The following is a 27,746-nucleotide window of genomic DNA, read 5'->3' as shown; positions in this document are numbered from 1 at the left end:
TTTCTTTAAGGACTTGCCATAGTTCGCTGTGGTCCACACAGTCAAAGGCTTTTGCATTGTCAATGAAGCAGAAGTAGATGTTTTTCTGGAACTCCCTGGCTTTCTCTATAATCTAGCACATGTTAGCAATTTGGTCTCTAGTTCCTCTGCCCTGCCAGCTTGTACTTCTGGGAGTTCTCGGTCCACATACTGCTGAAGCCTGCCTTGTAGGATTTTGAGCACAACCTTGTTAGCGTGTGAAATGAGTGCAATTGTACGGTAGTTGGAGCATTCTTTGGCATGGCCCTGCTTTGGGACTTTTCCAGTCTTCTGGCCACTGTTGCGTTTTCCAAACTTGCATATTGAATGTTTTAATTAGCATGTAACTAAAAGTAGCCAACGTCCGATTGGTGATCTGCACATGCATAAGGCATGCACTTTTCATTCAAACCAGCATCTCACTAAAGAGCTACAAATTGCTATCATAATTTCTTTGATTTCCCTTATTTGTGCATAGATTGCCAGGAGGACTCTGGCCGATGTTAATTTAATATGTCAAGCCATTCCAGTTTTAAATGTGAACAGCAATGAGTTAACTGATTCACTGATTAGAGTTTAACAATAATAGACAAACAATAATAGTTTCAAATCATTTCGATGGTAGTACAGTTTTTCTTTGCAAGTATACAAAAAGCTAGGTATATGTTGCACGAGCTGTCATGTGGCCTTTTAAACAGAACATCTAAACAGTGGAGGGCTACCCCACAGCAGTGCTGTTAGGTATTTTCTCTGACGATATTTGTTGCATTAGTCCAATGGAGCAGTAATTGGCTTTAGACAGAGCTGCTATGTCTATCCTGAACATTGTTTTGTTCCATCTGCTGTTGGTCTAATCCTCTTCACACTTAATAATGAGTAAGCCCAATAGAACATTGTGAGATTACTTCAGAGTAAATATATTTAAGATTGCACTGTGTATTTTCCTCCATGTTAGAGCTCTCTAAGTATCACAGACAGCATAGTAGAACATATATGGAACAAGAAATAAGGTTTCATGTGTTTCTTACGCTAAAGGTCTAGGACAGAGTTGTGCAAAGTGTGGCCTGTCAGGTGTTGTCAGACTACAACTCCCAGCATTCCTCACCATTGTGACTGTGGAGGCTAGGGCTACTGGGAATTGCCGCTTGAGAATTTATGGATGGCAGATTTTATTCACCCTGGTTTAGAAACTTCTGGGAACATTTTTATCATGTATTGTTAATCTCCGTCTGTAGACAAATCAGAAAATCCACACCAAGAGGGAATAATCTGGCAATTTACAGTGTAAAAGCAGTGCTCACAGCATAATGCTATATATGGCTGTTCAGAAGTAATAGATCTTGTTTAATTCAATGGACTTTTCTCCCAGGAAACCAGGTTTACATCCTGAAGCTATGTACAGTCCACCCTTTTGCATGTTTAAGTAAGTCTCCTCCACCCCTACCTGCTGTGTGATGCTTGCTATGTAGGAAGAGTGGTTTTGGATCCAAATGCAAAAGGAAATCATCCGAATCTGCATTCCAGGACTTTGGAATCCAGTCTCAGATTATTTCCTTTTGCATTAGAGCATCAAAATAGGTGGGCCTAAGCTGTAAGATTCTCTACAACTGAGGATCGAACAGTATATTATATAAGAAATGCATGGGAAGCAGCAATGAGGTATGGAGTAGAGATCAGAATGTGGTCAACCAAAAGGTGATGGATGTAGGGTTGTTGAAACCTTTTCCCTGAGACATGGCCCCCCAAATTGCACAAATAGCTGAAGACTATTGTGAAAATGTGGCATGGGCTGAAGTCCCCAATTTTGCCCCTTCTGAAAGACTAGCAGTAGGTAGGACTAGCAATAGGTTTAGAAGGGCAACATAAGTTGGGAAAATGGAGGGGGGAAAAGGATCAAACATACCCTTTCCTAAGTCCCCCCCCTCCCGATTGTATTCAGGTTTAAAAAATAACAGAAAAGTGCAGCCACAGGTCTTCTGAGTAAAGTTTAGGTTGGCCCTGCAGGCTATGACATCAGAGCAGCACAGCCAATGATAGAAAGAGGACATAATGCTTGCCTTTTTGGTGACAGGTGGTTCATTCACAAGAATAACAAAGACCCACAAGGACATCAGGGGGTCCTTTGTATACTTCAAGTAAACTAAAACAGCTAGTGAAAAACCGAGTGCAATCAGATGATGAGAAAGGAAAGTATCTTATCACACCAAAAAGTGTTGGTGATCTCCCTTAAAGCAATCCTTCCATCCATGCAGGAATTGCTCCAGCCCAGTCCCAAAAAGAGTAGCTCAACTGCTGGACCAAAATGGTCCAGCTTTGGGCATGGATGGGGTGAGCTGGACCACTATTGCCCATTTATCATACAATCACCAGGAAATAACTCATACCAGACTGTACCACAGGCCATTCACAATGCAAGCTATTTCCCTAAGTGATTGCACCCTCAATTGGCTTCCTTCAGAAACTTTGCATGTTGGCAAGCAAACTGCAGATTGACAATGTCACCCTTTTTGCTACCCCTGTATTTGGGGCAACACTCCCACCATCCTACAGGCACACCCCAGTGTCAACAAATGAGCTTCCTGACATCACATTCATTTTGGGCCTAAGAACAGGAAAATAGAAATGCAAGCATTTTGCAGGTCTTTCACTGCCAGACTAAGGGTGTGACTACACAGCAAGGGAAATGTGAATTAACGCGCACTTGCTCACTGTGACATTGCACTGGGGAATGGAGGTTCTCCATGGTTTCTGTGATTCACACTAAAGTTTTTTTCTGCACCTGGGCAGACCTTGGAATGTTCTAGAGCCTATGAATGTGCTAGTCCTGCCCTGATACCCAGCGTATGCTCCTCCACCCAAAGATTAATTCCCAGGTCCATTTTGACTGCTGCTGAAGCAGCACCTCATTCGTCATCTGGAGCCTACTCCACTCAAATGTATGTATTTTTATGTGTCCATAAAGAACAGGTAGTCCAGACTCAAATTATTCTTTTGGGAGAGGTCACTCCAAGCGGTCAACGTGATCTCAAAGGGATCTCTGAAACTTTCCATCTCAATCTACAAGGCTCCTTCGAAAATGGTGCTCGTGGATGCCACCCACACTGAGAGTACTCAACAGGCAATTCTGCAGGTACACAACAGTATGACCGCAACGCCGTCCACTTTGAAACCAACACCTTGGGTTTCAAAGAAACAGAAAAAAGCATTCTTCAGATTAACCGCAAGCGAAGAAAACAAAAACTACATCCAAACCAGGAAAATAGCTTTTGTCAGTAGTGGTGCACTCTCTGACTCCACAGTCTTCAATCTTCCCACAGGCAAAGAACCAAGAAGGTTGGTATCAGAGGAAGGGGATGCTGCACACTTTTTTCTCTGCATCTTCTCTGCTCCAGACACATTGGCCAGCATGGAACCATTTAATGCAGACAGTGGGCCTGTATCCCAACAGACCCCAAAGATTAAAGAAAAGCATTTTGGGGACAACAACATACCAAGCAAAACATTGCAACCTCCTCCCAGTCATTGTCATTATATTCAAAGACACAACATCCACCAGTGCCAGCCCCTCAAATCAATATGCCCACCTGGTTTCCTTGGGAAGGTGCCAGTGGAGGGGACCTCTACCCACCTCCTTCTTTTATGGTGCCCCACATCAATATTATTCAAGTGTGGAATGGCCTTTTCCATTGCTCTCCATTGGTATGCAGAAGGTGCAAGGAATGGAAGACTTGGCCACAGACGGAAGCACTATGCCAAGGCTCCTGAGACTGCAGTACCAGCGCTCGGTGTGGAAAATGGCAACTGTCTATATCAAAATCCCCAGACCCTCAACAGCACATGGCCTGGAAACAGGCCCACTCAGCACTGAAGCCCTCAACCAGCTCTGACTCAGAGCAATGCTCTACAGCAGGGGCCCCCAACCCCTGGTCCGTGACCCAGCAGCGGTCCGTGGCCTAGGCAGGACCAGGCCACGGACACAGATCTCCTGCCCCCTGCAAGCACCGCTATGTGCATGCGTGTGAGCACGCTCTGCCCCGTGACACACTGTGCCATGTGCGCAAGTGCCCCCCATGAGTGCACTCCGCCCCTGTGAGTGCAGCACATGCATGTGCGCAAACACCCCAGCAAATGCCGCTGTGCACATGCACATGAGTGCGCTCTGGCCGTGTGAACATGCCATGCAGGAGAGCGGGCCCCCACGAGTGGCCCTGCATGCATGCACATGAGTGCGCATGCACGGGGGCATGCCACACTCCCAAGAGTGTGCCATGCTCCCCCAACTGGTCCACAGGTGGGAAAAGTTTGGGGACCACTGCTCTACAGTACAGACAAGGTTGAAGTTTTTGACATTGAAATCTTTTCGACATCATAAATCTCAGTCGAGGCAGCCCAACATCAGCACTACATCAGACTCTGACTTGGACCAATTGTGTGTAGAAAAAGCGAGGCCAAAGACACTCAGAAAACACTTCAACATTGACAATCAGTCAACGATACCAATTCAGGGAAACATAAATGCATAGACCAATGTTCAATCCCAAGAGTCTCTCAGCGTTGGCATACAAGCAGTTCTGATGGCAAAGCCCCTAAGGAAACGCTTGCAGACTATTCACTTCTTTCCAGTTCTGGTGCATCATCTCTGAAAGCCCTGTGATCTCAGGAATAGGCATCATCATCACAAGATCCCCAATAATCTGTTCCAAAGTCTACATCACACGATCAATTTTGCTCTACGGAGCCAACACGCAACATTTTGCAGATAAAAGCTAAAAAGCCAAGGAAAATGAAACTAATGTTGAGTCACCCACCTGTGGTACATCCTCAGATCTGGAAGCCAGCACCCAGTTGAAACCGAGGGCGAAACTGCAAAACAAACACAGCATATTGACTACAAGCAACACCATCTGATTTAGAGGATGACAGTATCTCTTCTGAAGAAACACCACCCCACTTAGTGTCATCTGAGGACTCTGATGTTGGTGATACCAGCCCTCCCTCTCCATAAGAGAAAATCAGGTCCTTTTCTGACTTGATGCTTAGGATGGTGAAGTCCTTATTTATAGAGGTCCAAAGGCCACCTTCTCCTAAATGAGAGTCTATAATAAACTCCAGAAAAACATAGCCATTCCTGTCCACATCTTTGCTCGATTTAGTGTAGGTATCTGGGGAAAAACATTCCAAACTCTCCTCTGCTTCCAGAAGGGTTGAGAATTTATACAGAATTCAGGATGTGAGGAATCTGGGTTCCTTACCAAGCATCCACATCCAAATTCCATCATTCTTGAGACATCCCAAACAAGAAAAAAAGAGTAGACAAAAGAGTCTAGAAAGATATATGCAATTGGGTGCAGAATTTAGTGCACTTCTGCCCTAGGGATTAGCATGGCAAATTACCAGGCAGTAATGGCTGCAGAACACCTATTCCTGGGGGAAAAGATACAACTCTTACTTGAAAGTCCTCCTGAAGATAAAAGAACTCTGGCTATAACCTTTCAACAAGGGGCACTCACTTGCCACATACCAAATCTATTCAGCGTGCAACTCCACTGACTGTGCAGCCAACAATCCATCAGCAGAGGTCACCTTAAGACATTATTCATGGTTGAAGTCCTCTGGAATAACAGAGGACTCAAGAGCACCAATTGAGGATTTACCACGTGATGGAGAAGGCCTCTTTAATGAGAAGACTGATGAAGTGATGAGTAACCTATTCAAAAAGAGAAACATAGTTAAACAAATGGGTTTCTCGTCTTCTCATTTCTCCTACTTTTTAGTTTCAAGAAGGATTCTCTTTATGGTAGGTGAATTTTCCATGCTGTTAATTTTATTTTGTTGAGTTCTGGATGAAGAACTTCCCATTGTGTTCTGTTTCCAAAGGGCCTACAGAATCTTTACCTCAATAGTCTTTACCTCTGGTCCTTCATCAGTTGACAAAGCCACTGTTCCTGCCAATGGCCACATCTGATCTGCATCTACTGTACTCACATACAAAACTGTATTTTTAGTTACAATTATGTTGGCCAGGTAGGCAAGTGAGCTGGCTGCATTACATTAAACCTACCTTTCTTCCAATTCTTCAGGGATAAAGTAGTCTTTACAACTGATGAGTCTTTTCTTCCTAAAGTTGTGACAGAATTTCATTTCAGTCAACCTCTGGTGTTGCTGACCTTCTTTCCATTCCCTGCTACATGCTTGGAAAGACCACTATACTTGTTAGATGTTTGTAGAGCTCTAACCTTCTACATAAACATGACAAAGGTTTTCCAAGAAACTAGCAAGTTGTTTGTTGGCTATCAAGGGAGACAACAAGGTAATCAAGTATCCTTCCAAAGGATATCCAAGTGGCTGGTACATGTCATCACTCTATCATATCAGCTGTCAAAAAAATTTGTACCAAACTGTCTGAAAGGACAATCCACCAGGGCCAATTCACATAGTCTCAACCCAAGACATTTGTGAAGCTTTATAGACTGGACATGGCATCCAGAAATGAAACATCATTTGATTGAGTCATAATTTCATCAGTGTTGGCATGACATCCTACCAGCCAGTAAGTGAGCTTACTAATCATCCATCAGTGTGAATTACAGAGGTCATGAAGAAGGACAAGTTCCTTACCTGTACCTGTAGTCTGAATGGGCATCTGTAAATTCACACAACCCACTTAACCTTCCGATTGTCTGCCACACATTGTACTTTATTTATGGGAACTGGGAATTAACTGTTGAGTTGGAGGAGCATGTGCTGGGTGTTAGGATGGGGCTAACTAGGTTCTGTAAGATTCCATGGATTGCCTGTGCAGGTGTAGAACAACCCAATAGTGTGAATTAACAGATGACCACTCAAAGAAGTACAGTTACAGGTAAGTAGCCTGTAATTTCCCATGTGTTTTTGTATTAACTGGCCACTCAGGCAGAGGACGAAAGCCTTATTTGCAGCTTTTTTTATAATCCAGCAGTTGGTGCCATTACAAAGGCCTTAGCTATTAAGCTGTAAACAAGGATTTCCTTCCTTATCTCACTACCTTTTTTTAAAAGAAAAATCTTGTCGACAGAGAAGCTTTGGTCTTCGTTCTTAAGTTGTAAAAAAAGAGAAGAACATAAAGAGTCTTAGCCTTGAAGAAGGGCTTTGCTCTCCATTTCTATCAATATGTCCTGGCACAATGGCTTTTCTACATGGGATCAAGCAATCATACTGGTTGCCTGAACAGATGCAAATGTCATTTTTTTTTAAGAAGCAGCCCCAAAAGTGAAGACAAAAAAACACAGATTGGGGAAAGGAGTGGAGACACCAGGCTGTTTGGCATTTCCTTTTACATCATGTGATCAAAAGAAGAAGAAGAAAGCAAATCAGCCCACTGTAGTCTCAGAGCATTTCCTGCATTTTTATCCATGTGGTCACCTCCTAGTACTGTTAATGACATAGTGGTTGCTATTATTAGATGTGATCCAACAGAATTAAGCACTGATGTTTCAACAGTTTTAGCAGAAGAGTTAAGTGTGTGTTTATATCTTTCCCATATAAATCATTGGGTCATAAACATATAGTACTTAGGTTTAGCTGGGTTTTGTCCAATACTGTGTAAATGAAATACAGTAGCAAGCACACACCCCATCCATTGTGGATTGGTTCCAAGCCCTCCCATGGATACTCTAAACTGTGAATAATAGCAAACGATAGATAGATAGATAGATAGATAGATAGATAGATAGATAGATAGATAGATAGATAGATAGATAGATAGATAGATAGATAGATAGATAGATAGATAGATAGATAGATAGATAGATAGATAGATAGCATGGTAAAAGGGGGGGGGAAGAAAAAATATATTTGCACATGCATTATGAGAGCTGGTGACTAGAGTGCACCAGAGACCATGCTATGTATTCTTCGCTAACAAGTATTCATAGCACAGTCTCTGGCTCCCTCTAGTAGCCAGTTCTGGTAGTACATGTGAAAATAGTTTTTCTGCATTTTCTTCTAATATTTTTAATGTTTGCAGACAGTGGATAAGTGAATCATTGGATACTGATCCCATGGATAAAGTGATCCTGCTGTATAAGTCATGCCATTTCATCTGTTTGGCCAAGAGACAGTTGGAGTTTAGGTATATCCTACACATGTTTTCTTTAACACTCATAGACAAAGTCTCTCTAGCCATTGTGTATGTAAAACACAATAAAATGCAGTGAACAGTAGAATTTAAAAGTGGCATAAATAAAAAGTCTAACAGATACCTTACCAGCATACTATCATAATTATTTATACACATACCATTGGTGGGATACAGAAGCAGTGTAAATGTGGTGGAGTTTTCACAGCATTTACTAAGCATTCCTTCTCTCTCAATGGCCATGCCCTCTTACAAGTGTCTCATGTTAACGTCTACCCGTCATGCCTGCCATGGAGGATCAATCTGTAACCTGGCATGCTAGTAGCAATTCTGAACATTAATGTTTTTCCTAATCCACGTTCTTTCCTTCAGTGGTAAATATGACAGAATGCCTGTGAACGTATAAAATACCCTTTTTGGAAAAGGTGATCTTATATATCATGGTGGGACCCTGGTTATTAGAAATGGTGATTGATTGATAGGATGTCTAGTGTTGTGTTGTGTAGTGCGAATATTAGACTAGGACTCGAGAGACTGGGTTCAACTCACCACTTGGCTATGGGACCTCACTTGGAATGGAGGGTAGCAATGGTAAACCACTCCTTGAACATCTCACGCACCTTGAAAACCCTCTTGGGGTTGTCAAAAGTTGGAAGCAGATTGACAACACGTAACACAGACAATACAAAAGACTGAGAACCGTTCTCTGAACAATAGATGATGAAAAGCTGAGCTAACCAGTAGGGTCTGCCGGTTGGCTCAATGGGTAGATCATCTGGTGCTGTGTCCTGGGGAGAAGATTGCTGGGAGCTCTCAAGTCACATGCTTTTGACAACAGCCTCATACATAGTTGAAGTGGTGGGTGACAGAATTAGGGCTCGATATACCCGACGGCTGTCTCTGCTTATGGGTTTTTTGGCAGATGGCTGGAAATTTTACCTCTAGCATTACATACCCCCCATTGGAGAGAGCGCCTCTTTTTAAGAAAATAATGGAAGCCCGTGACATTCACTAAAGAGGCTTAGCTGCCTTTGCGGCACTGACGGATGAGCTCTGGCAAGATGGCATAACAGCGAGACCCTTGCAGGGAGGCAGCAATGCATTGTCATTGGGAAATGAATGAATGACTTTTCCATTCCCCATTGATTCCACAGGGGCACGTGTCGCATGGTAATGACTTGCATTAAAAAGGATGGTGGGAGCTCAATTGATTGTCACTGGGTGGCACCCTGTGGCGAGATGATATTTATAACTCCTTGGTGTACTTGGCGTTTTAGCATGTAGAGGATGTGGGGGAAGGCGCTTAAAAAACACTTTTGTACAATCCTTGTCTTTTTTTTTTCTCCCTCACAAAATATATACACAAAGTAATACAAAAACACGCACTCATACACAAATTACAGATGGCTTCGTTCATTGCCAATATACATAATGCAACATAAAATACCAACATAACATAACATAATATACCAGCACAATATTTCTGTTTTAATGATTGTATCCCAGATCTTTTTAAAAGTTCTCAGTACATATCTAGATGTTTCTAACTGTTTTTGTATTGTCCATTCATTCATATAAAAGCCAAAATAAATAAATATATGCCATGGGTGGGCAACTTGTGATGCTGTTTGACTGCAGCTCTTATGATGTCTCACTTATGGCTATGCTGGCTAAGGTTGGTACGAACTATTTTCCAAAAACATCTGGGATGCCGTGGCTATTTTGAGGTAATTAAAAAGTTTTCTATGCTCTCCCTCCAGATTCAGGGGATCCTTAGGAAACCCCTTCATCCTGGGGAAGACTTCGAGGGCCTCAGGATGCAGGGTAAGCTCTCCAGTGTCCCAAAAACGACCAACGCCAGTCCCAGTCTGGGGCTGGCAGCATGGATTTTTGGGGCATTGAGGACTTCCTTCCCCCATTCTGTGGGTCCCAATTCTTGAAGGGGATCTGTAGCGATCATCAGAACCTAGGGGCAGGAATGGGAAACTTTTACAATTCCACCAGAACAGCCAAGCCTGATGACGTTATCACAGTTGTGCAGTATAAAGTTGTGCAACAGGATTCTGGCAAGTATGGATTATATATCAAATTAGTTATATTTATTTTAAAAATTAATTCTTTCACATTTCCTCCAAATCTGTATTCCATATGCTAAGTCACAAAATCAAAAATTCCCTGGTGTCTTGTTTATTTATATTTCTGAGTCTGTATGACAAAGCTCAATGAATTAGGCATCTGACTGCAGAGGCTGGGAATTCGGTTTCCCAGCATGAATCCCAGAAGAGGCAGTCTGTGAGGCCTTGGGCAAGGAGCACAATCCCAGGGTGCCCCAAGACGAAGGGAATGGCAAATCATATCCGAGTACTTTCTACCTAGAAAAAGCAAAGCATAGTTTGCTGCTTATTTACTGCCCCATAGCACTTAAAAGCACTTTCTGGACAGTTTACAATTTAATTATGCAAGCTACACGTATCCCCCACAGTGAGTTGGGTACTCAGTTTATCAGCCTCAGAAGGATGGAAGGCTGAGTCCACCTTGAGACGGCAATCTGAGCCCATCGGGATCAAACTCAAGTTGTGAGCATTGTGAGCAGAGTCTTGGCTGCAGTACTGCAGTTTAACCACTGCATAGTGAGACTGTTACAAACCCTGAGGATGGTCACCATAAGTCAGAAGTGACTTGATGCCATACTACTACTACTACTACTACTACTGCTGCTGCTGCTGCTGCTGCTGCTGCTGCTGCTATTACTACTACTACTACTACTATTGTGATATTTAAAGAAGGCTTATACAATTTTAGGGACGTGGTGGCGCTGCGGGCTAAACCGCAGAAGCGTGTGCTGCAGGGTCAGAAGACCAAGCAGTCGTAAGATCGAATCCACGCGACGGAGTGAACTCCCGTTGCTTGTCCCAGCTCCCGCCAACCTAGCGGTTCGAAAGCATGCAACTGCAAGTAGATACATAGGGACCACCTCGGTGGGAAGGTAACAGCGTTCTGTGTCTAAGTTGCACTGGCCATGTGACCACAGAAGATTGTCTTCGGACAAAACGCTGGCTCTATGGCTTGGAAACGGGGATGAGCACCGCCCCCTAGAGTCGAACACGACTGGACAAAAATTGTCAAGGGGAACCTTTACCTTTACCTATATAATTTAATTCATTTAGATGCTTTTGTTACCGTTTTCTGTACTGTACTATGCATTACCCTATGGCAAGGTGCCATCTCTTAATAAATACATGCAAGAGGTCCCAAATTCAATCCTGAACATCTTCAATTTAGACTGGGATTGAACCTAGAGAGTCAGTTACAGGGTTGATAATACTGTGCTGTTCAGACAGATAGTACAACTGAAGCCCTATTCAACCATTGAATAGAAAGACTAACCTTTGCCTCTCTAATAATGCCATCCCCTCCATGTGTGAGGAATTAAATCGGAAGCGAAGATCAGTCTCTTGTTTGACAGTGCTGATTTTCTTTAGGTTTTCTGGCTGCGTGGAGAGCTCCCACAGGTTGGTGCTGCTCTTCTCCTCAGATATAGCTCTCCACATGCAAAAGCTAAAATGGAGGGAAGTGAATCTAACCCACTCCCTCTATTAACAGGTCAACATTCACCCTTTGCTTGAACTCCTGACTAGGTCTACAGTACAATGCAACCTATGTGATGCTTTGTGAAGAAAAGCATCCTTTCCAGACAAAATAATCATGACTATTATTTTTTGTGACACCGTTACAGTATACAGTGGAGTACGAAGTACTGCAAGCAAAAGAGAATTCATTCCTCCAAAGAACTCAAAATGAAAACTTTTATTCATAGGAAAGATAATGGGGTGGGGGGCAGCAAGAAGAGAGAATAATAAGGGCTGAAGATACCTGATGCATTTACATCATCTTAGGCTTTGTGTCCATTAGTTTCTGGATGTCAGACAAAGCTGATTCATGGCCTGAGTAGCCATTCTATAAAAATGAAAGCTGATATGATGAGGGCGAGAGTGGAGTGTTGTGGATAATGGCAGACAATTTGATCCAAATTCTCCACAAATTGAGCCCAGATTATTTATGCAAAGAAAGCCACAAATTCTATGCTCAGAAATAAATTTTGCAACTTGGTGCAGAGTGTGCAAATACGCTTAATTTGGATTTACGTATGCATAAGCCTCATATTTGGGTTGTTCTGGCATTAGAAAAGTTTATAGAAATCCTTTTAGAATCATGAGGAGTAGAAACAGTGAACTGATCATTGCAGCATTGTTTATATCAACCACTTAAGTTATGCATTTGTAAATCCTTCATTCCTCTCATTTACAGATTTAGGGTGTGGGCGGCAATGTATTCATATCCTTTTAACCCTGCAAAATGGGATATGCTGAGTGATGGTCATGAGGCTACCTAGTGAATTAATGTTGCAGCTGAGAAAGAGGCTTGATCTCAGATATCTAAATACTACATACCAGTTTATGTGGAATTTGTTTGGACACAGAGATTTGCAGAATATAAGTGGTTCTTTGGGGACATGGCTGCTTTTTGACACAGTGATAATAAATTCAGGCAAACTTCAAGATGGAAGTAGAAAGAAATGCAGGCATGAAATGATGGCATGAAATGAAAAATGTGAGAGTCATAGGAGGACTGGTGTCATGCAGCTATTCTGAGAGGCAGCAAAAGGGAAGAAATTGAGTCACTCAAAGGAGGAGATCTTTGAATGCTGAGGGTGGTGGAAGCATTGGATGAACACAGGTCAGAGGTGTGCACGTGTCAGTATACAAGAGCAGAGAGAGGCGAGAAGGTGAAAAGGGTTACCTCAGAGAGATGCTACTGGATCCAGAAAAGGACTGGGAAGCAGTGTAGAGATTCCAGGATTCAAGACAATGAGAAAAATTATTTTAGTAGCAGAATTTTGGATAGAGGTGAGGCAGGGCATCCAGGTAAGAGAGAAGAGTGTTGCTACGTGTAGTCAAGCTAAGACAAGACCGGCAGGGTCTGGAACAGAATTCTGACAAAATTGACAGAGATACTGTGTTTAGTTCCTACAATATCCTACGAAGGGAGAAGCAAAGTGACTGATTGAAAGTTCTAGCAGCAGAGGGAAGAGAAAGAGGGGTGTAACAAAATAAGGTGACACATGAACACGAAGTAGCACAACAAACTCCGCTAATGAAGTTTTAACACTTTTGTATGTTGGTCACTGAATCCTTTGCAAAAAAAAGAAAGAAAAAGAAAAAAGACAATATGATACTATGGTCATCGGCTTCCTGCCAGTAGTCCTGTTGCTGTGCTTGGGCAACAACCATCTCACTTCTTCTCCCATTCTTCTTCCTGCCACAGGTCTGATTATCCACGAGGGCTCCTCGGTGTATCGAATATTCAAACGTTGGCAGGCGGTGAACCAGCAGTGGAAGGTGCTGAATTATGACAAAGCCAAGGACCTGGGGGAGCCGGTTGGTGGGAGTACAAAGCCCGGAGGGCGGAATTCACGGACGAACCCCTCCTCGGGGAGTGAGAGGGCCTCCCAGCGAGGCCAGCGGGTTAGGACTATTTTGAACCATCACTGTGGGTATACGATTCTGCACATTCTCAGCCACCTGCGGCCTAATGAACATCGTGGGGGCTCCAGTTCCAGCCGCGAGGTGGTCATGAGGGTGACGACTGTATAATAACAGCCTCGGGAGCCTTTGCCACGAGGGAGAGGCTCCGTGGTTCCCATGGAAGGAAGAAGCCGGCGCCTACACTTCAGCACAGGCTCCATTTCGAGCCCCTACGGGATAGGCCACACACTGTATACTGCCCGACGCAGGAGGCACCTGGATCTGTGGCCTGACCACAAGTTCTGCCCGCCTCTTTGTTGTTGTGCGTGGGGAGTACCTCAACTTGGTTGCACCTTCCTGCCCTCCCATCAATGTGAATTCCCCCCCCCCCTCTCCATCCTGGCCTGTGGTAAAAGGAGTGACCCTCCTCCCTCCTCACAGCTTCTCTGGTTATGACTAAACTCTTTGGAAGTGTGGTGGGAGGTTATTTATTTCTTTTTCTAAAACAGCCCCTGCCGAGTTCCTTCTGGGTGAGTCTTGGCCCCAGCAGACCCAGAAATCTGAAAACATTTTTACCTCATCTTTCAAAAGGAAGACCACTCCCCATGCCTTCCCACCCCATCCCACTGATCTCTCTGCCCAGGAGATGCCCACCAGAGAGGTTCTGAACTTTCACCCATCCAAAACAAATGGTGCAATAAACATGTTTCTTAAAGCAAAATGGCATTTTGCAATATGATACCTGTACATTTCATCTTTTAATTCAATGAATGAAAATCTGTTGCTCTTCTTCTTTCCCTTCCATAATTTTTTTCTTTCACACCGCACAGGGAAGGACGAACCATTGTTTAAATAGAGATAAGTGTCTTCCAGGTGCCTTGCCCAATTCCCTTTGAAAAATGCTGTTTCCATGAGATGTAATATGATATCAAGAGAGTCTGTAGAACTCAGGGGTTCCAGGAGCGCTCGTGTAACTCTTACGTTAAATTTTAAAGCCTCTTCTCTGAAGAAGCAGTCTAAGGCTATAGTTTTGTGCCCACTTACTTTGGAGTCAGCTCAGTTCAACTCAGAGGGGCTTACTTATGAGTACACATGAAGAAGACTCGATTGAAAAGCCTTTCTTATATCAGGTTTTAACTCTAGTCATTGTTTCAGCCGCATAGATCATTTGAGCCTATGCTTGTTAACTTAGAAGTACGCCCTTTTAAATTCAGTGGTTATACTTTAAGGTAGTGTGTGCAAAATTACAGCCTCAGCTGTCATAGGCATCTGTCATGTTTTTTTCATTTCTGCTGCAGAACTTCAGATAAATGGCTCCTTTCAACTACAACTCCACTGCAGTCAGAAAGTGACACTTATAAGCAATCCCCTCCAATATTGCAGCCTGTAAAGCACTTGTCAATATTTTGGGATGTTCAGCTCTGCCTATGGAACTATACTGAGGAGTCCATTTTGCAAGTGTGGGATCTAGTGATGAATTTGGTGTTGCCAAATCTCTGCCTTTACTCTTTTTTTTTTTTTTAAAGGTGCTCTTAATCCATGTCATGTTCAAGAGGATTTTTGCTATTTTATTAATGTGAAAACCAAACCAAACAGAGCGTTGGAGAGGCCTGCCATTCTTAGGAGGAATGGAACCTTTGTGTGTTCCTCCTACTGGGGCCTTTGCTATTCCTCTCACCCACATACTCCCAAAGTCCTTGTCTTTTGTTGCATCTGTTCACCTTCCCTTGAGATAGCCCACACGTCTATCCCGACGTTGTGTCCCCAGATGTTCTTCAGCTGCAACTCACAAAAATCCTGGCTAGCAGAGCTAGTGTTGAAGGCTTCTGGGAGTTGTAGTCCAAGAGTATCTGGGTTACACAAGATTGGGAACCAATACTCTACATCTAATAAAACTTCTTGGAATAGCACCACTTCATAATGTAGATGGAAAGCTGCATGACTGAATAAACTCTTCCATGGGTGAAAGGGAAAAAAATTAAGTTATTAGAGAGGCAATATTCTAGCCAGACCTTTTCTCTGAAATTCTAGAGTTTTTAAATATTCGAGGATTTTTTAAAAAACATGCAAGAATTTTTACATGTTGCAATCCTGAATTCTGGTACTGAGGTGTTCCGAGAGGCCTCTATTATACATATGTGTGGTTTTCTAAATCTTCCTGTTTCTTTGAAGATATGAAGCTTAGAAGCAGTTCTACAAAGTATGTACATACCCCTGTGTATAATTTGCAGAATTGATTCTGAATGTGCAATTAGAGTAGCGATTGGCACACAATGTACATATTTGAAATCCAAATTATACATGCAGTCCTGTCTGAATGTTCAGATGGCTCTTTCTCCACTGGGATCCAGATTCTACAATCAAAATGTATTTTATGCAAATTAGGCATATCATACAAATACTTTTGTGACATGATGAGGATAGCATAATTCAGAATATGGAGTTTAAAAATTATTTATGAATAAAAGGGGGGTTGTGGGATCTCAGTGAAATAGAAATGCCAAGGCAATGGAAGAATGGAACATGATGTGGGCCCTGTATTAAAAATATGTTCTCAAGACCACATCTGAAAAACCATTTTTGTTTTAAAAAAAACCCAGCTACCAATGGCCCAAAATTTGCATTTTTGCAGTGTGGCAATGGGTAGACACATTGATGGGACATGATTCCTAGGATTATCTCTGTGTTTTTAAATGCCTTCTCTAGTCACTTTTAAAATGCAAAATAGGTTAAGGTTGCATATGTCTTAGAATATGTTAGAAAGTATGGTCAGTGGGGACCACTAATGTCACATCCCTGACCAGCCAATAGTCACTGACTGATTTCCTCAATAAGTCTGACTCTGTGAGATCTTGTGGAATTCGACTCCTTTTTATAGTAACAAACTGTTGTTCCCTGAACAACTGGTTATATCTAGCCCCAGGCAGTGAGTTCCAGGCAGTGATTTCCAGAGAATGAATTTAGTATAAGTATATACTGTAAGAGGAAACATGTTTGAGGAGTGGCGAATCAGACAGTGACACAAAGCAACAAGGAGTTTCGCTGGATTTTTTTTTTTAAAGTGGGTTAGAGCAATACCTGTGAGGGAAAAGGTTTAGACTCACTAAATCCTCCTGAGATGTAGGGTGAAGAAAATGTTTCTTTATGAGGCACTTCTTTAATGAGCTATTTCTATGCCTGGAGAAAGTTTCCAGTTCTGCACTCTACCTTGGGGGACCTTGCGGCACTCACACATTTGAAAACAAAGTCTGTGAAGGGGAATATGCATAATAGGTGAATAAATAAAATGTTATCTAAAAGACTCACCACCACCACCAAGCCGCCAGAGCTGTGGGGCAGCCTCAGATCATGGCAATCTTGTAGACTGACCAGATTGAGCAAGGTCTGCCCTGGGGGCCTGCTCTGGGCCACCCTCTAAATGGTGCTCAAGTCCAATGAGTGCCAGGCGACTGGATGCAGGAGCTTCTGTTTTATTTTCTCCACCCAGCTTCCAAGCACATGATGTAGTATCACTAAGGTCATGGTGCAACCTTAAAGTGTCAGCTCCATCAAAGCATTACCATTGCATCCTGCCAACACTGTCTCAGTTCCTGGGTTCCCAAAGTTTTCCATTTTTCTCAGGGTGGCTACTGACAGCCATACCTGGACTGACTCTTGTAAGAACTGATCAGAGATGAGTCAAGATTGGCTGTCCATCTTTAATGCCACCAACTTCTAGCCTACTGATCATGGTTGAATTACAAAATCCTATCACCGTTGGTCACTGACTAAGCTGGATGGGAGTCAGTCGTAACAATATCTGGAGGGTTGTAGGGTCTCCATCCTACATTCAGGCTACTGAAATTCTAAGATCCTCACGCCACAGTGGTTAAACTGCAATCCTGCAGCCCAAACTCTTTACAAGGTTGGTAAATTGAGTACTCAGATTGGGGGTGGGGGGTGGGAAGTGTGAAGCCTGCATAATTAAATTGTAAGCCGTCCAGAGTGCTGTGGGGTAGTATATAAGCAGCACACTTTGCTTGAAGTTCCTACTGTTCAGATAGGCTTCTGTTTAGAAGCTGTTGTTAGGGCTGGCCCTGCTGTTGGGCAGAGTGAGGCAAATGTCTTAGGCAACAGATGCTGGGTTGGGGACCAGCAGTTGCTGCCTTCCAGCTGTTCCTTCAGCTCAGCTATTCCTCTCTGTTGGGACATGCCTCATGTCCTTCTCAGATAGAGAGGAGGACACAATCCCATTGTGTATTTCAAAGTAAGATTCAATTGCCCTCTAGTCAACTTTTGGATGTAGACTGAAAGGGAGCACAATTTTTGTTCACTGCAGGCAGCCAGACGTCTTGGCTTAGTTCTTATTCCTCTTGAGATAATACATGCATTGCTAACAGCTCTCTGCTCAGTGGACAGCTACTAGACACTGTCATAAATACAGCTTTGAGGGTCTCCTATCCTGCCTATGAATGTACTTTTGTTATCTTAGCGTATCCACACAGAGCCAATGAGAAATGATGATGGTACCACTGTGCCTAGCCTTTGGCTTCCACAGCTTCGGACTAAGCTGATATGTGACCTTTCTTTTCTTTTGACAATGAAAATGCATTTTATGATTCTGAACGAATAAGAGCTTGACATGGGTGACCATACTTACCTAACCCCTTTGAAACCTGTTTGGCACTCCTGTTAAAGAGCACATAAATGTGGATGCCCTGCAGCTCCACTATGGATGCACAATGAGACCTTTGAGTCTGTTCAGCTTAAGCACCATGAGCACAGCAGAGATGGGGAAGAAAGGATACAAGGACTGGAAACAATCCTGTTCAGATGCCCTTTGCCCCTTAAGAAACATCCGCTAATAAGTGCAAACAGCTCAGGAGGACCGTGGAGCACTTAGAAAGGCTTGGCAGGGAGGAAGGGGAAGCAGCAGAGACCTGTCAGAGCTCTCAATCAGTTCAGAGTAAATGGTCAATATTCCCACTAGGGACTCTCTACTGGCAGAATGAGTTAGAAAATGCTGAGACAGTATTTGCAGCTAAGGAAGGATGGAGAGGAATGAAGTACTGTAAGCTGACTTTTCCGTTTCCACACCATCTACCTGATGTGGGCCTGAGCTGTTGGGTGTGGGTCTGGAGGAGTGAGCAGGGGGGTGGGGACATTATAAAAGGACTTCATTTCTAAGGGCCCGCCATTCATGCACAGCTGAAAATCTTTTAGAAGTGGCATTAGGACCCCAGAGGTATCTTGCTGGATTGGACCCAAGGCCTCTCTGGTCTAGCACTCTGTTGCCACAGTGGCCAACCAGATGTCTCTGGGAAACCCACTAGAGCCCCCCTCGCATTCCTTAGCAACTGATGTGTAGAGGCAGTCATCCCCCAATGCTGGAGGTGATCTACCACTATGATGCCTCACAGCCATTAATAACCTTATCATCTGAATTTGTCTAATTCCCTTTAGAAAAGCAACCCAGCTTGTGCCATCACTATGTCTCACAGGAATGCATGCCACAGTTTTAGCTCTGCTATGTGAAGAAGGACCTCCTTTTACCTGTCTTGAAGTTCCCCCCGTTCATCTTGAGTTTTACAATGACCTGGCTCCGTATGTGAGTTTGCATGTTTTGTAAGTGGCCGGTTGTGTTGTGAATGGTGCAAGGTCTCCCTGAGAGGTTCTTCCCGTCTTAGAGCACTGACTTTTTTTTTTGAGCCTTTATGATCATCAACATCCAAAACAAGCAATATTTTAGCACCCGAAAATCTTAGAACATTTGCAATGAAATTCTTCTTCATTGCTGTGAGCGTTGTGGTCAGACTGCCTGCTTTTATCTGGTGAACTTTTATGCATCACATTGACTCCCTGTCTTTCCTTAAAGAAGGGTTCCTTCCCACCATTTTATCCAACCAACTACCATTCTGACACAACAGTTTCCAGAAAAGTTGCTGCAAAAAATGATGAAGAGACTTGGGTGCATGAGATTCATCACAGCATAAATGGTGGGTTATTATCCATCCATATCTAAAGCCCTTGCTTGTTCTGTGTCTGACTGAGATGGTTGGTTGAACTTCCAGATGGCTCATCTCCTGGACTGCTGCTGTGGGGTAGATTAACTTTCCCTGACCTGGTGCCCTTCTGATGTTCTGAACATGAGTTCTAATCTACTCCAGCTAATATACCCAGGGCGAAGAATTATAGGAGATGAAGTCCAGCAATGGCTGTAAGACCACATAGTGTCCATGCTTACTAAAGGTCTTGACATCTTATGGCAACTAGCCATGATGAAATGTTGGTTACAAATAGAATATAAGCTGTAATTTTAAAAAAGAATATATGAAAGAAAACCACAAAGCCATTTCCCAATACACAATTGCTGCATTTGGCAAAAACTGCCATTATTCTTCACAGATGTAGGCTGTAACTAATCTCAGTTTTATCTGTGCTCAGAGAGAGTAATCTGTTACATCACAATAGTCTGAGTGTGAAAAACCACTTGCCTAGTTGCTTATGGTGAACAGGAAGGCTCTCCCACATATGGAAGCTTTTGAAAAGTTGACCTTACCCCAATCTTTCTAGACCATTGACTGCTAAGCTAGATAACCTTTGCTAGTACAGCTGGGCTAGAAATGGTAGCTGGAGTGGTTTCATTCAGAAAGTTTCCAAGCATTTTCCTACATGGTGGCCCTGAAGTTAGAATATGTGATGGTCCTGAAGAATGGTGAAACCAGAATAGCAGTTACTATGGTGATGAAGTTTAAGAACCCTCTGGCCTAAATGACCATAAGCCCAGGGTCTATTGATTGAGCAGAACATAGGATACCATGCCACCCTATAAATATTTATTGCTGCAGACAGAGCCAGCTGCTTTAAATATTCTGGGAGCTGACAGCTCCCTAATTAGCAAAGCATGGTGCCCTAATTTGTTTTGTTTGCATTAGAATTATTTTCTCCTGCTTACAATGAACTTTATAGCTTTGCCCATTGTTGATTTTGTTTTTTGATTCTGATTTGCAACAAACCAGGGTGTGTGTGTGTGTGCATTTGTGCATGTGTGTGTGTGAGCATTTTGGCAGCATGAGTCTTGGCAAGCTGGTTCCAAGCTATGCCACTGGTTGCTGAGAGAGCCTGGAGAGAGAACATTCCCAGAAAACATTCAGATAAGCAAGAAGCAAGGGCTGCATAGACCTTGGAGTTGATTGGGTCTGGCAAGTTCCAATTTCCTCCTTTTAATCTTAGCCTCATATATCATAGAAATTGTGTATTTCATGTGGCTTTTAATATCTAAAGCCCAAGGCTTGGTTTATTACCCTCTTCACCCCTGCCCTGTAGGTTTATTTCTCTTTGTGCTTTTGCAAAGTCCTTAAAAAGACAGAAGAATAAGAGCCAGGCTTCGGAATGGTTCCTTTCAAATATGTACAAGGCTTCTTTGAGGCCATTTAAGGCTTCATGTAAAAACATATTCAGACACTTGAAAATAAAATGTGTATGTTTTTGCCCAATGGGCATTTAGCCAATGTCAACAGGAATAGAGGCATTAAGGTGTTAGGCTGAAGAAGACATTATGGGCTCCTAAAGGGTTGTCTCTGTCCATGGTGCTGAAAGACCAGCTGAATTCATGTGAAGAAAATTGGTTAAGGAGCTCCCAGGCAAAATGCAAGCCTTTCTCCATAAATGATTGTCCCCGTGGTCTTCTGAATGGGTGACTGGGTGGGTGGAGAGATACCAGGATTTGGAACTATTGGGAAATAAAGTGTTATATTTGTGCTGATGTGTTTGTATATGCACATATATGTGCATACATATGGACTAGGAATGCTTCAGATAAGACTAGAGGTCTACATAGGACTGATGTTAGCCCAGTAATTCTGCTGGGGAGAATGCTTGGCACCTGGAAAAAAAATCACATGCCTCCAGTTGGAATCATAGGTAACATCAGCGGTGTGGGTGAGTGGGTGCAATCGGCCACCCAACTGGCAGCTGACCCTCCCAGCTGCCTACCTGTTGCTGGACTCCTGAGGCCACTTCCAAGGAAATGCACTTTCCTGTAGATATTACAACTGAATCATAAACTGGGAATTCAGATGGCAATCCTCACCCTGCTTACTTGAAAGTCAACTAACAATTCAATAGGACTTACTTCAAAGGAAATACATATAGCATGGGGGCAACCATATCAAAGATGTTACTATTTCTAATTTGAGAAATCTTAGTATGCGGGACAAATATCCCCATCCTCTGAAACATATGCTACTCCTTCTGGGCTGCACTCTCGTGTGTGTGTATTTCTGGTGTTGCTAGTAACAAGAAGGACCCACTGGAGGAAATCAACACAGTGAGAGACTGTCTCGTACAGGTCACAGCCAACTTAAGTTATCTGTAGCATTTCATTTTTCTCTGTTTTGAAATTGTGTAAGTATTTTGTACAGCACTGCCAATTGTAATATCAGGGTGGCCAAGGGTTTTGCTCTAAAGGTGAAGCGGTCAAGGCAGGGCTGAACACAGGTGTGGGCAGTTGCAGGAATCTGTGCATGCGCAGACAGTCTTGCCCTTGCCTCTTGTAAACAGTCACCCTGTGACAGATACACACTTGCCCACGGCCTGTAGCACTGTGTGTATATGTGCCATAGATGTAATCACAGATGTCATCGCTAATTGACTGGGCATGAGGCCAAATTCAGAAACAGGCACATGAAAAGGCACATGATCAGACACTCACAATCAATAGGCAGTTAGAGTGTTTTCATATAAGTACACATATAAACACATATGCACACACGTTTATTAACATGTTTATGCACACACACACACTCAAATGCTATCATACACCAGAAAATGAAAACAGTAGAAATGGGTAAAATTTTGTCTGCTTTACTAAGCCATACTTCAACAATGCATTTGGCTTCATTTGATGTGTTCAGTAATTCAGAGATTTGTGCACTCTAGCTCTGTGCAATGAGCCATTTATGTGGGCTTCCTTGTGAGTTTTTAGGGAGGCTTAACAGCTGAAAATCTATGAAAATGACAATGGAAATGGAAACAAAATGTCCGCGCAACAAGGGAATAGAACACAATTGCACACAGAAACAGCAGTTCAGTAAATAACAAAAGTGCCCACTCTTTTCAAAAAGCAAATAGGTTTTAATGTATTAATTTTTGCACATCACCTCCTCCTGGTTAGCTTCCCAGTTTCTAAAGGTGATGGCTGCAGCTTTTGATTTCCATCCTTCATTGCTCTTGGCCTCGCTTCCCCGATCCTCGAACCCCGCAGATCTCCAAAATCCAGAGGCAAGAGCAAAATCTGTTAAGGGAAAGAGACCTGGTATTTCCTGGCAGTGTGTTGGGTACCTCGGATCTCTGTGGACATTTAAAACAACAGCAAGAAATTCTGACTTAGAGCCACCAGAAAGGGCAGCTGCAAACGGGTGACCACATGAAAGAGAAGCATTACTAATGTGGAGAACCCAAAGTGCTCAAAGAGAAAGAGCAATTTGGCCTGGGTCTACTGAAGGATGATGAGCCCTGTGGCTGCTACAGCTGCACCCTGATTTAATTGCCAAGGCTTCCTCTGCCTTTAACATGGCATTTGTGGTTTTTAAGGGGCTCACCAGCCTTGCAAAACTACAGTTCCTGGCTTTCCCCATGCACGTGAAACAAGTGCTACCCCCCTCTTTCCCCCCCCTTTATTTTGGCACAGCTATTTTGTCCTCTGTCTGGCCTTCTGAGCATCCCAGCCAGCTCATGTAACAACAAGAGGCCCACAGGCATTTGCGTCCAAAGACTGATGTAATGCTGGGGGGTGGGGGGGGGTGCCAGCAGCGTAGGATGGAGTCACCGAGGAGCTGAGAAGCAGGAATTGGCTGGTGTGGGAGGCAGCAGGTGGCTGAAGGAAAGAAAGCCAGACAGTCTCATTAGAAACAAATGGATGGCTCATCTATCTTGCAGCCAAAGTTGCTGCAAAAGCAGGTGCTGAGACGGAGCCCTTTGCCCTGGACGGAAATTTACTCTTGCCCTAAAAGCCAGAGCAAGGATATAGGTGTAGGAGGGAAGCTTAAAAGGAGTGGGATGCCTGAGTTCCAGGGCAGCCAGGACTCTCCAATACTGGGTTTTCTTTCCCAAGTCAAAGCTTATTCTTGGAAGAGGTAAAATAAGACTGTCTCCATACCCACAATCTCATGTATCCCTAGCCATGGAAAGAGAAGGCATATTCTCCAGGAAGGCTGGGTAACTTGGTTTTTGTAACATAAAGATGAAGAGCGGGGTCATTTTTTTAATGTGTTAAATTTTAGGAGTGGAATGATTGTTAGAATGTAAGGAGGGTGCTTCCCTTGTGAAGTGACACATGCACTGACTTATTCAGGGAAGGATTGTCTCCTAACTGGGTCTCTCTCTGACTGTACAGTAAGGAGAGATTTAACAAAGAGATGTGGAAAACATAAAGACTCCTTGGGTGAGCTACTTCAGACTGCAGCTGGGAGGATGATAAGACTAAGAATTTCACCACCACATTAAAAGAAACAAAAACAACAATACACCTTCCTGCACAGAGAAAATAAGCAGCAAAGCCCCTTGCTGCAGAAATCACACATAAAAGGGAAAAGAGTAAGATAAAGTGATCTGCTGGTCGATGTCCTAGCCTTTCTGTTTGTGAAGAGTTTTTGAATGTAAGGAAGCATTCAGAACATGTGGTTGACTCCTACCAGGTGTAACATTGCACCTTTAAACCAGCCCCTAGGCTGAGGGGGTGGAGGCAAAGGAGCACCCTTTGGAGACTAGGGGGGAAAAAACACCCCATCAACATTCAGGGATATGCTGGTGGAGACATCTGTTGGGAAAGACACCACAATCCATCTGGCCAAGATCTATTGCTTGTTTTCTTCACGTCATTCCTCCACATGGAATAGTGTTCACCCATCAAAAATAATGATGTACACATGGCAAGCACAAGTAAATGAGGCATTTGATGAATCAGTCCTTAAGACTCAGCAGCGGTATGACTCAGCTCCAGCAAATTTCTGCTTAATTTTACAATTTAGAAGAAACCAAAGGGGTGCCCTTCAAGCTCACATTGCCGCCTCTCCTCATCACCACAAAGGACTGACCCAGCCGTCCCCATCAGCATGTGCTCCAAACTCAGGCACCCCTTGTTGGAGTGGCAACAAATATTTCTCTGTGTCTCATACAAACAAGCCAAGCCATATGGTTATGATGTGGGTGAAGGGACAGAAAACTGGATGGCAGCATCAGAACCCAATCAGCATCTCAAAGCAAATGTCTTGGCAAGTCCTAAATCCACGAAGAATAAAAATTCGTCCTACCCATCCATCCTAGCTCAGTTGCATTGGGGTAAATTACACAATGTCCTCCTGGGTTATACTGTATAGGATTAGGAAGCTGTTTTACCTTATGAGGCAGACCATTGATCCTTCTAGCCCAGTATTGTCTGTTTTGACTGGCAGCAGCTCCCCACCCCACCCCCTGACCAGGGATTCAAGCAAACGTCTTCCTGAAAATGGCAGGGACTGAACCTGGAATCTTCTCCATGCAAAGCATATACTCCACCACTGAGCTACAAGGGCAAGGAGGGCTGTAACACATGGGGACAGCATGTGCTTCACTTGTAGAAAATCCCAGGTCTCACATCTAGTAGCTCCAGGTAAAGCTGGGCTGAAATTGTAAAGAGCCACTGGCACCCAGAGTTGACAATACTCAGTTAGCCAACCCTGTGGGTTGACTTTGAGGCAGATTGCTGTGTTCTTGACACACATACCCCCCGTGCTCCCAGGATTACTGAGATACAGTATCAATGCTCCCAGTATCACTGCTCACCGGGGGTGATGGGAGTTGAGTTACCAAAGTACTAGTTACTCAATGGACCTAGTCTAGTGCAATTTATTATGCTATGTGACAGGTTTTTAGCCATAATATGGGTTCATCTAGATTGTGGTGCTGGAGAAGACTCTTGAGAGTCCCCTGGACTGCAAAAAGATCAAACCTATCCATTTTAAAGGAAATCAAGCCTGAGTGCTCTCTAGAAGGACAGATCCTGAAGCTGAGGTTCCAATACTTTGGCCATCTCACGAGAAAACTCCCTAGAAAAGACTCTGATGCTGGGAAAGAGTGAAGGCAAGAGGAGAAGGGGACGACAGAAGATGAGATGGTTGGACAGTGTCATAAAAGCGACCAACGTGAATTTGACCCAACTCTAGGAGGCAGTGGAAGACAGGAGGGCCTGGCGTGCTCTGGTCCATGGGGTCATGGAGAGTCGGACACGACTTAATGACTAAATAACAACAAAGAGGTGGGAAGATTGTAAGACCTGCAACCATAATATACGTACTTTCCCGGTGAATGAAATGCAGGTGGGAGAAACTGAGTTGAAGGGACCTCAAGAGAGACTGCATAGCAACAGGTTGAGGTTGCTTGCACAGGTAATACTGAGGAAAAACTCCTCACCTCACCTAATGGATGGAAAATCCGATCCTTTTCATCTGCTTCCATGGCCATCATGATTCCTGCTTTGCATTCCCCAAAAGAACGCACAATTTTGTGCCAAAGAATCTCTCACTTTCAAAAAGCCTATATTCAAATACTGTATAGTGTCCCCCCCCCATAAGGCAGGCTCTTATATTAATTTTTGCTCCGAAAAAAGCATTAGGGCTTATTTTCAGGGGATGTTTTATTTTTTTCATGTACAACAATCTACATTTATTCAAATACAGCCATGTCATTTTCTTATGGTTGCTGCACAATGGTGGAGGGTGGGGTTTCATGTAACTGGGTCTTGTTTTGGGGGTGGGGCTTATATTATGAGCATCCTGAAAAATCATATTAGGACTTATTTTCAGGTTAGGGCTTATTTTTGGGGAAACAGGGTAGAATCCAATCCACTGATAAATTATGTGAGTATCTGACTGCTTTACATCAGCCTTCCCTAATCTGGTGCCTTACAGAAGTATCTGGAACACAAACCCATCATCCCAACTCACAGAATCCCCTGCCTTTCAGCTGCAGGGGATTGTAATGCATCCCATATGGAGGGCACCAGGCGAAGGGATGCTGCTTTACAGGAACATGATCCCTTGGAGATGTGTTCAGGAGCAAAAATGGAGAATAGATACGGGATGTTTGCTAGACTTATCTCTTGCTTGTCCTCCAAGGAGCTGAGGGTGACACACAGGACTTTCCTCCTCCTCACTTTATTCACAAGACACCCCTGAGAGGTAGGTCAGGCTGAATGAGAGAGTGGCTAGTCCAAAGGTCACCCAGTAAGTGACCTTGATCTCTCAAGCCCCAGTCTAACACTTTGACCATTACACCACAGAATCTGTCAAAGAAGTCTGAAGGACACAAACAAGGAGGATTCTGATTCATAATGGGCCTGGGAGGGCCCAACTGCTGGATCTGTCCCATAGGCCCTGCTCTCTGTAGTGCTAGGATGTTTTGGAGGCAACCTTCTTAGCGGTTGCTCCTAATGCACTTCCAATCGCTTGAAAGCTATCTCCTTATTTTTAATGAAACCGAGATTCTCGGGAATGCATTTTCTGCAACAGAGATCAGCCACCCTCAGGGAATTTCATTCATTTAAAAAAAACCTGCAAAAAGCCACTAGCAGTGCCCAGGATCTCAGCTTGATTTTCTACTTGGCATCGTTCTCATTTCCCACCTGCCTTCTTTTTGTTACTTTTTGGCTCAGTGCAAGATAACAACGTTGAGTTTTAAAACACACACACACCATCCCCAGACAAAGCCCTCATTGGCCCTATACTAACTAGGGACAACGAGGATGCTGTCTAACATGTATGGAGGGTGAATGAACGAGAAATGACCATCACATGGACCACCTCCCTGCCGCTCAGTCTGTCCTAGACTGCATCACGTGGGTTTCTTCCAAAAGCTAATATCAGATGTTTCTAATTAGCATAAGGGGCAAAAAAAATGAGAATGGGCAAAATTGGTGCCTTCTGTAGACAGAACACGTGTAGTTAAGTGGTCATATTTCCATATCATAAATAAAGAAGTAGAGAGTGCTTCTTTTCTCTGTCAATACTCAGGTAATTTTGTGGTCTGGTCAGGGCTGGCCTACTAAATTTTGCTGCCTCAGGAAAAGCAGC

At 43.5% G+C, this 27,746-nt stretch overlaps 1 protein-coding gene across 1 annotated transcript in view; it reads left to right on the top strand.

The window, feature by feature from the left end:
- The window catches only part of MARCHF9 (membrane associated ring-CH-type finger 9), a 64,221-nt gene extending 49,769 nt beyond the window's left edge, over nucleotides 1-14,452 (top strand). Inside the window, exon 4 of the mRNA XM_072991084.2 lies at nucleotides 13,460-14,452. Coding sequence (XP_072847185.2) covers nucleotides 13,460-13,788 — 329 coding nt within the window. The 3' untranslated portion in view covers nucleotides 13,789-14,452. The remainder of the gene's footprint in view (nucleotides 1-13,459) is intronic.
- Nucleotides 14,453-27,746: the final 13,294 nt, after the last annotated feature.

The sequence above is a fragment of the Pogona vitticeps genome, chromosome 2 (assembly GCF_051106095.1).
Source record: "Pogona vitticeps strain Pit_001003342236 chromosome 2, PviZW2.1, whole genome shotgun sequence".
Taxonomy (NCBI): Eukaryota; Metazoa; Chordata; class Lepidosauria; order Squamata; family Agamidae; genus Pogona; species Pogona vitticeps.
The sequence above is the reverse complement of the archived record's forward strand: the minus strand, read 5'-3'. Positions and strand labels throughout refer to the sequence as shown.